Raw genomic sequence first — 9,647 nt, 5'->3', positions numbered from 1 at the left:
CTGTAGAGGTCTTTTACCTCCTCAGTTTAATATATTCCTAGGTACTTTATTTTCTTTGTTGCTATTGTGAAGGGAATTGAGTCTTTGATTTGGTTCTCAGTTTGGCTGTTATTGGCGTATATGAATGCCTCTGATTTGTGTGTATTGACTTTGTATCCTGAGACTTTACTGAATTCATTTATCAATTCTAGGAGTCTCTTGGTTGAATCCTTGGGGTTTTCTAGATATAATATATCATCAGCAAAGAGTGATAGTTTGATCTCTTCTGCCCCCATTTGGATGCCCTTAATTCTGCTCTCTTGTCTAACTGCTGTAGCAAGGACTCCGGCACTATGTTGAATATAGGTGGAGACAGTGGGCAGCCTTGCCTGGTTCCAGTTCTAAGTGGGAATGCTTTCAGTTTTTCTCCATTCAGTATGATGTTGGCTGTGGGTTTGTCATATATGGCTTGTATCATTTTTAGGTAAGCCCTGTCTATGCGTATTTTGTTAAGCATTCTTATCATAAAAGGGTGTTGAATTTTGTCAAATGCTTTTTCTGCATCTATTGAGAGGATCATATGGTCTTTGTTTTTGCTTCTATTTATATGGTGAATTACATTTACAGATTTATGTATGTTGAACCATCCCTGCATCTCTGGGATGAAGCCCACTTGTGATGGATTATTTTCTTGATAAGCACCTGGATTCAGTTTGCTTGGATTTTGTTGAGAATTTTTGCATCTATATTCATAAGGGATATTGGTCTGTAGTTTTCTTTTTTTGTTGCGTCCTTTCCTGGTTTTGGTATCAGGGTTATGTTGGCTTTTATAAAATGTGTTGGGGAGGATTCCATCCTTCTCCATGTTGTGGAGTAATTTCTGCAGGATAGGCACCAGTTCTTTGTAGGTGTGGTAAAATTCAGGCAGCACACTTTATTAAGTCAAATGTCTTTTCCTTTATTTTCAAAAGGCTCGTTTTTCTCCATTTCTCTACTATCAAAGTCAAGAACTGCCTAATGGCTCTGTCAAGGAGGATCCAGCTCCTAGTCCTGCTTCTCTGGAGGTCTCAAGTCCAGATACTACAGAAGAAGTAGATCATAAGCCTAAACTTTGCATGCTGGTTAAAGGTGAAAATGGCTATGGCTTTCACTTAAATGCCATTCAGGGTCTTCCAGGCCCGTTCGTCAAAGAGGTATGGTAATTAGGTTCCAGAAGCCCAATGAACATGGCCACAATTAGGATAGTCTCAGCCTCTCCCACCCATTGATGGCTTAGTTAAAAAGGTTACACTGAGGGTCTCACTTGGGTTCACATAAATGCTGTCATAGTTGTATACCCTTTGTTAGCTACTAGTATGTCATAAACTTAATATCTTTTGCTTCCCAAACACCTGTTCCACCAAATTATGTCTCTAGACACTTTCAAATCAGTGATTGACATGACTGTAGTTGACAGTCACTATCAACCTTGACTGGGAGTGATATGTGTTTACTTCTATGCATTGGGCATAATGCCCCTATTATGGGGGCAGAAGAGAGAAGACTATCACTATAGCTGTGATACAGTGATATATATCACTGTAGTGATAAGTGACAGTGAGAAGACTATCACCGTAGCTCTCAAGTTGGGAGTAAAGGGGGACCTGTGAAAACTAATGTCATCAGCCCAGAAGACATACAATATAATATTTGACCACTACTTTTAACGCTACTCATTTAAGTGTGGAAGTTGTAGCTTTCATAAGTAGAAAAATAGAGTGCCTTTCTCAACTTCTGTACCTCAAGGAGAAATAATAACATGGCTAAGAATTCTCAAACTCTTCTATCTATATTCTGAAGGAAAGCTAGTCTAACATGCCCTTATCTGTGTTTGGAATTGATAGCTCAGAACCTTTGTTCACAGGTACAGAAGGGCGGCCCTGCTGACTTGGCTGGGCTGGAGGATGAGGATATCATCATCGAAGTGAATGGGGTGAACGTGCTGGGTGAACCCTATGAGGCGGTGGTGGACAGAATCCAGAGCAGTGGGAAGAATGTCACACTTCTAGTCTGTGGAAAGAAGGCCTATGATTATTTCCAAGCTAAGAAAATCCCCATTGTTTCCTCCATGGCTGATCCACTGGATGCCCCCCCAGATTCAAAAGAAGGAACACTGGTGGAATCAGAGCATGACTCGCACGTGGCAAAAGATCGAGTGAGTGTTGATACATTTCTTTTAGTGACCTAACCTACCAGAGTATGGTACAGTCACTAATAAGCACACTTTATATCCATGTTTACCACAGATTTTCTATTAAAAAGAAAACAAAAACAAAAACACCAGATAATGACTCTGTAAGGATAACTAACAAATCAAATTAGTGTATAAGACAGGAAGCAGTAATATAAGGATGACAGATTTCTTACTTTCAAGCATGCAGTGGACAGCAATTGTCTAGAGTAGATAAATCAAGAAGTAAAAGTAAGAAGTTTAACAAAATTATCATGAGAACCACCAGAAGAACCTGAATCAGACTATCTAGGTATAAATTCTGGTTCTCTCATTTATTAGCCTTGGGCAAATGGATTTATTTGTTCCTCAGTTTCCTCACCTATCAAATGGGGATAACTTGTAGGATTGTTAGCAGGATGATAATAACTAGGACTAATAAAGTGCTTTGAACAGTACCTGCCTCACAGTGAGCATGTAAGTGAATGGTGATGGGTAGGGGCAGTATTGTTTTAAAATTGTCAGGTATTCCAGCTTTATTACTAAGAAAGATTAAGTATTCTATAAATATTTAGGTAAGTTCCTTGGTGAGTCTTTTATATGTGTCTAACTTCTTTATGTAGATGAATATGAGGTCTAAAAGCAAACTGACTTATTGAAGTTCATACAGAAAATTTATGGCAAAGCCAGGACTCTAATTTGATATTCTTTCCATTAATTTAATTCTGATTGGTGATATATAATTTCTCTATAGGAAATCAACTATAGTACTATGCTAGTCTTATTAACTTCTTAATGTCAGTATATATATATTTTTATGTGTCAACCAGCAAGTTGGAAACAAAGCCAGGTATAGAATTCAGGTCACCTTGCTTCTAGTGAGTGACTTTACTCTCTGACTTAAATCATGCAACTCTAGAATAGATCACCCCTTGTTTTCTTTTGCACAGGCGCACAGTACAGCTTCACATTCTTCTTCCAATTCTGAAGATACAGAGATGTGATGAGAACAAATAATGGCTTTGGCTGATAGCTGTTTCTGGGTATTTAACAAGGGGCTGCCACCTGTTTGCTGTCTGTTAGAGGAATAACTCCTCTGGAAACCATTTATCATGTGCGATTGTCTTCTGTTTTCCATTTCTTAGGGGTGGGTGGTTATTGCAGATGGCTTATTTATGGTTCACTTAGAAGAGCTAAGGCAGGAGCCAGATTCTTTTCTTGTGATCTCTTCCAAGGTTCAACTTAACTACATTTCTCTGTATTATGAGGCTCCTTGAGACCAAAGATGATTTGTAAATCTGTATATGTGAGAGCTGCTAATTAAAGACTTACACTTATGCTTTTGTAATACTGTTGTGGTTGCTGGAATAAATACTATTAAAAATGCCTTTTGAATATGCTTGAGACTTCTGTTGGCTGGTATAACCTTAATAGTGCTTTTGTTTTGGATAAACATTTTATACTTTAACCTTTATTTGCCTCTAGAAACCTAAAACACAATAAAATACAGAATAAGACCTTAGTAATAAAAGGAGACTTCCAGGTAATAAAGTTTAGGATTTTCTTAAATTGTATTTCTGAGTATTCTAAAAATTTTCCCATGTCTTCCTTCTACAGATGAAGAAATTGAGTCCCAGGATAAGAAAGTGACTTATATCACTTAACAGTTATTCATTGTTTTACCCCACAGCATGAGGGGCAGATGGAAAGAAAAAGATGGAAAGAAAAAAAATAGAGACATCATTACTGAATTGAATGTAGCGTATTCACTCAAGTTAAAAGGAAATTAAAAAAAAAAATGACATACCTCAAGTTTCCTTTGGTAGAATCTATTTCAGTTGCATACCATCCCTTTCCCAGAAAACAGATAACCTCTTGGTTATTTTAATGGGGCAGGGGTTAGGAGGGAGGGATGCTGACTCATGTTAGATCACATAAGCACAATACCAAGCTATGCCTGATAAAATGAACTCAAGACCAAAGTGTTACAATCTGATTCTTTTTTTAATGACAGTCTCAAGGGAAAGCCATGACCTTCTCCATGTGAACCCTGACTTAAAATAGAAATACTATGTGTGTTTGGCCCAGCTACCACAGATATCTCTTGCCCAAAGTTCCAGTGTATTTTTTTTCTTGGCTCTTTTTCCCCCTTCCCCCACCACGAGCTATAGCAGCCTCAAATCCACACAGGATGTTTTCTACTGAGTATTGCCTGGGGTTACTTCTCCCTTTCAATGTTCTAGCTGATGTTCCCTCACGATCACAGTATCATATGAGGAAGGAGTACGCTGGAGGTTAAATATGCTACCACAGCATTTTGTTTCAAAAATATTAGGCCTTGGTCCCCTCACTCTTATATCCAAATTCTGACACTACTGGACTCTAACAGTCTATATAATAGGCATGAATTCAAGGTGCCATATGCTTCTCTGGTGCCTGTTTGTGAGCCAAATAGAGGAAAAGTATGCTGGAGAGAGCGCTGACCAGGAAGATCACATCAAACCAACGATGATAGAAGTTGAACTGCAGTTCCCCAAGGACTTCGGTGATTATGGTGCGGTATTCTAGAGGCATACTCATTCGGATCAGCAGCACAGAGGAGACGAAGTACATGCCCTATATGTCAAATCAACCCAGAAGTTACTCTGAATGTAGTGAACATCAGGTAACAAATTGTTAAAATATTTAAAAGTATAAAACATTTCTGGTATTTTCCAGCTGTAAACATAAAGCTAGTTCATTAAACTTACCATTATCTGTGCTAATAGCAGGACAATGACATTGGAGGACTTACTGCTGGAGATGGCATAAAAGAACTGGCAAGAAAGAAGAGATGAATTTATGTAGTACTGCGAGATTCCTGTGTCATGAACAATAAGTAACATGGTTAACAATTAAGTCTCCTCCATGCCATAATCCTCTGTAGAACAATTCACATGATTAAGGCTATGAAGAACAGACTTAAAACAGACTACTGAAAAAGTTTTCCCTCAGAGGTAGTTGGTGTTACATTATAATATATAAAAGGATTCCTATTCTATCAAACTTTAGAAACTGATGTATTTGACTTTTTTTTTTTTTTGAGACAGAGTCTCACTCTCTTGCCTGGGCTAGAGTGCTGTGGCGTCAGGCTAGCTCACAGCAACCTCAAACTCCTGGGCTCAAGCGATCCTCCTGCCTCAGCCTCCTAAGTAGCTTGGACTACAGGCATGCGCCACCATGCCTGGCTAATTTTTTTTTCTATTTTTAGTTGTTTGGCCAATTTCTATTTTTAGTAGAGACGGGGTCTTGCTCTTGCTCAGGCTGGTTTCGAACTCCTGAGCTCAAATGATCCGCCCGCCTCGGCCTCCCAGAGTGCTAGGATTACAGGCGTGAGCCACCGTGCCTGGCCAATATTTGACTTATCATCATTATAAAACACTAAATCAGACTATTTCAGGCATTCTAACTAAGCATTTGTAAGTGTTACTAGGTTCCTGAGGTCTTTCCAAAACTGTCCCTTGACAATTGATCCCTTCTTGTCCCAACCTCTTCTTTCATTCAAATAGCTCTTGGATTTTGAAATCTCTCTCTCTTCTAGAGAGAGGACTTACTTTCTACCTTCATGAAGTTTTTCTATGTTGATCAGAAAACAGCTAAATATAGTAGGTCCTCCCTTAATGTCGATAGGTTCTTGGAAACCAAGACTTTAAGTGAAATAATGTATAACGAAACCAATTTTTTTCTCATCAATGTTATAATGGCTTAAGTAGCCATTTCCAAGAATCTACTGATGATATTAAGTGAGGAGTTGCTATGTTCTGTTCTTCTACTTCTATATTTTCTTTACAAATGACTCACAATTCTTCTAATCTCAAATATCGCATTTATTTATTCCAAATATCTGCTGAATACTTACTATGTGCCAGTTGGGTGACATATAAGTGAACAAAACACATCCTTATCTCATTCTATTACCTTTGGTGAATGTATTCATCTATGAAGTAAATACATCATCACTTTATGTAGTAGTTTAACTTTTTAAAAGTTCTGTTGTATGTCTCTTAAATACCTGGGACTGTTAAGATCTCAGGAGGCAGAAATCTTAGGTAAAATTATCTCATGGTACCACATTGTAATTAAACAAATGATAAACAGTACTTTTTGACGCTGTGATACAACGCACCTTGGTAAGAGTGATTAGCAATCCTCTGATGGATGTGACGATGATTATTCCAACAAGAATGAAGGAAATGTGTTGGGACCAAAACTTCACCTGCCACCATAACAAGAAGAAAAAAATAGCTGTTAAGTCTCTGTTCAGAGATGTGAAGGCCAAGATATATCCTGATCACTTATGTGATTGTGTGAGGGAACTTCATTAGTCCCTACCTGATTTTTTTTTTTAAAGGAAGGAAAGCAAGTAAGTGGAAAATAAAACACCTACTGGAAGACTACAGTGTATATCTTAATTAGCAGACTTAAATCTTAACACAAGCAAGTACAGAGAAGTGCTAAAAATAACACTAATAAATCAGAAAAAACACAGCTATTGAATAGCTTTTACTGTTATAAGTGAAAAGCAGGAATTAAAAGAAAACTCAGTTTGATTATTTTTAATATTGATGCATTATAGTTCTCTTCCGATCATCCAAAATTTCAAGGACTCTTTTTACAATAAAATATATAGACATTCTCAGCTAAGTTCTAGGAAATAGCTGAACTTCATTTAAATCACAAGATACCTTTTTCTCCTCCTGCATTGTTTCATAGTGAGAAGCAGTTTTGGGACCTCATGCTCAATTCACTTCTGAAAAGTGTCTGAAGGGGCACTGCTATTACTAACATCTAAAAGTTTGTTATTTAGAATTACAAAATATGGAGTATATAGGTGAATTATAGATGGAATATGTACACAGCAATTAAGGAGCCTCAGAAAGCACAGAAAAGAGCATTTCTAAAAATTCAGCCCAGTAAAAAATTTAAGTGAGGAAAACCCACATGCAACAATAACAAAGCATACTTATACAATACTTGAGGATACATGCTCCTTCATATGCAGAGGGGATATGCTATTGATATAGCATCAAGGAACATGTACTTTGAGCTTTTTCTCAAGGACTGGAGCTCAATTTGCTCTGGTTTATTTTCATTTTACCCAGCTCCCCTTAAGACTGGAGGCATGCCTGCTGAGATGGATGGCTGGGGGAAGCATGCAGTCTGTGTCTAGATTGACAGCATAGTGAAATGGTCCATGCTGGGACTAAAAATGTGACATTGGTCTTACTATTAAAGTGCTATTCAGCCAGAATTATTGCCCATAATATATCTGGAAAATATACTAGTTTATGAATATAGACATTGAACTTAAATTGGGACAAGGGTGTGTTTGACAGTAGTATTATGAAACAGGTAGAAAGATAATTAAAAAACAACTTTGTACTCAGGTAACAGTTACCATCTTTAGCCTAAGTTCTACATTAATTAATTGATAAAGATCATTTCTTACAGCAGAAGTCATTTCAGCTCTAACACAGAACACTAATTAGTAGTTGATTTTCTATCAGGGGAACCAAAGGCGAGTTGTATGTTTAAAGAGCTCATCATGGGCCGGGTGCGGTGGCTCATGCCTGTAATCCTAGCACTCTGGGAGGTTGAGGCGGGCGGATTGTTTGAGCTCAGGAGTTCGAGACCAGCCTGAGCAAGAGCGAGACCCCGTCTCTACCAAAAATAGAAAGAAATTAATTGGACAGCTAAAAATATATAGAAAAAATTAGCCAGGCATGGTGGCGCATGCCTGTAGTCCCAGCTACTTGGGAGGCTGAGGCAGAAGGATCGCTTGAGCCCAGGAGTTTGAGGTTGCTGTGAGCTAGGATGACGCCACGGCACTCTAGCCAGGGCAACACAGTGAGACTCTGTCTCAAAAAAAAAAAAAAAAAAAAAGAGCTCATCATGTACCACTGAGAGAAGTACCTGAATACTTTGGTGGGGAGAAATTGGTAAAGTGGTAGCTGGCTACAGAGAAGCAGAGGAAGAACTGTAGAAATAACCAGCATCTCACCATCAAATTGGTATTAACTAATCAACACATAAATGCACATATAAGAATAACATCTATTGGATGTTGGGCAGGGGGGAGGAGGGGACGGGGAGTGCAATGCGCACCACCCGAAGGATGGACATATTTGAAACATGGACTTGGGGGGGGACCAAGGGCAACATACGTGACCTAAACATCTGTACCCCCATAATATGCTGAAATAAAAGAAAAAGAAAAAAAAAAAAAAAGAAATAACCAGCATCTATGACAATAATGAGCACCAGTTGTTACTTATGGCTTCATGATAAGAAAGAGAATCCTGGCCTTTTACAAATTTGCCATGTGACTATGTCAAAATATACAGAGAAGAATGGGAAGAACAAAAGAAGTACCTAAGTATGGGAATTAGAATCTTAATTGTTAGTTATAGCAGATAAACCAGAAAGAAACATAATAAACCAGGATCTTAATATAACTCTTACGTCAAATTGGATTCCCAGATAATTCACAGTGATCTCAATGCCTCTTGTGACAGGATCAGTTTTCCCAACTCGATCAAAAACAATATTGATGGTTGCCTGCAAAGACACAGACCTTTATGTTAAAGCATCTTAACAATCACTTACTCCTTCAAAGAGTGATTCCAAATAATGAACAAGCGCTACAATGTATCTGACAGGTCAATGTTCCGAAAAATGCAATTCTGCTGTAAATCCAAATCACATATAGGAAATCTATTTTGGCTACTCACATACAGCTAAACAGAAGTCCCTATCTACCCCATTTTTCTTTTCTGTAAAGAGTCAAGGGGAATAAAGCTATGGCATATATGACTTAGTTTATCAGAAGCCAGAAAGGTAACATTCTGGTAGATGGAGAAAGAGAATCAAGGAATTCCAGGGTTATTCTTTGTGGTTATTTTCTGAATGCTCTAAGAGCAAAGATTAAAATAACAAAAAAAGAGTTATAGCTAATAAGCCAACAAAGGAGATCAAACAAAATCATGAAAAATACCCAATTAATCCCAAAGGTGGCAGTTTATAAAAAGGAAAAAGGGAAAAAAATAACAGATGGGACAAATGAAAAAAATAGCAACATGGTAGTTTAAAACCCACTCATATCAATAATCATATTAAATATAAATGGTTGAAATCATGGGTCAGCCACTCTAGTGTGACAGCAGCTACAGACAATACATAAATGAATGGGCGTGGCTATGTTTCAGTAAAACTTTATTTACAAAAGTAGGCAGTGGTTGGGTTTGGACTGTGGGCTATAGATTGCTGATCCCTGGTCTAAACATGTCAATGAAATGGCAGAGACTGTCAGATTGAATAAAAAAGCAAGATCCAACTATATATTGCTTACAAGAAATCCACTTTAAATATAAAGACACAAATAGGTTAAAAGTAAAATGATGGGTCGGGCGTGGTGACTCAC

At 37.8% G+C, this 9,647-nt stretch overlaps 2 protein-coding genes across 4 annotated transcripts in view; one reads left to right on the top strand and one right to left on the bottom strand.

Moving 5' to 3' along the window:
- Positions 1-3,554, top strand: part of PDZK1 (PDZ domain containing 1) — a 32,537-nt gene extending 28,983 nt beyond the window's left edge. For all 3 annotated transcript variants that reach the window (XM_012643450.1, XM_012643452.1, XM_012643451.1), the window contains 3 exons: positions 951-1,172; positions 1,883-2,173; positions 3,139-3,554. In XM_012643450.1, coding sequence (XP_012498904.1) covers positions 951-1,172; positions 1,883-2,173; positions 3,139-3,192 — 567 coding nt within the window. In that variant the 3' untranslated portion in view covers positions 3,193-3,554. The remainder of the gene's footprint in view (positions 1-950; positions 1,173-1,882; positions 2,174-3,138) is intronic.
- Positions 3,555-4,137: 583 nt separating this feature from the next.
- The window catches only part of LOC105809616 (Golgi pH regulator), a 44,301-nt gene continuing 38,791 nt past the window's right edge, over positions 4,138-9,647 (bottom strand). Inside the window, exons 9-12 of the mRNA XM_012643449.1 lie at positions 8,690-8,785; positions 6,354-6,443; positions 4,939-5,004; positions 4,138-4,804 (exon numbers count right to left, since the gene is read on the bottom strand). Of these exons, the coding sequence (XP_012498903.1) occupies positions 4,598-4,804; positions 4,939-5,004; positions 6,354-6,443; positions 8,690-8,785 (459 nt within the window). The 3' untranslated portion in view covers positions 4,138-4,597. The remainder of the gene's footprint in view (positions 4,805-4,938; positions 5,005-6,353; positions 6,444-8,689; positions 8,786-9,647) is intronic.

This window comes from Propithecus coquereli, unplaced genomic scaffold, assembly GCF_000956105.1.
Source record: "Propithecus coquereli isolate 6110/MARCELLA unplaced genomic scaffold, Pcoq_1.0 Scaffold197, whole genome shotgun sequence".
Taxonomy (NCBI): Eukaryota; Metazoa; Chordata; class Mammalia; order Primates; family Indriidae; genus Propithecus; species Propithecus coquereli.
This window is presented reverse-complemented; position numbering and strand designations above follow the sequence as displayed.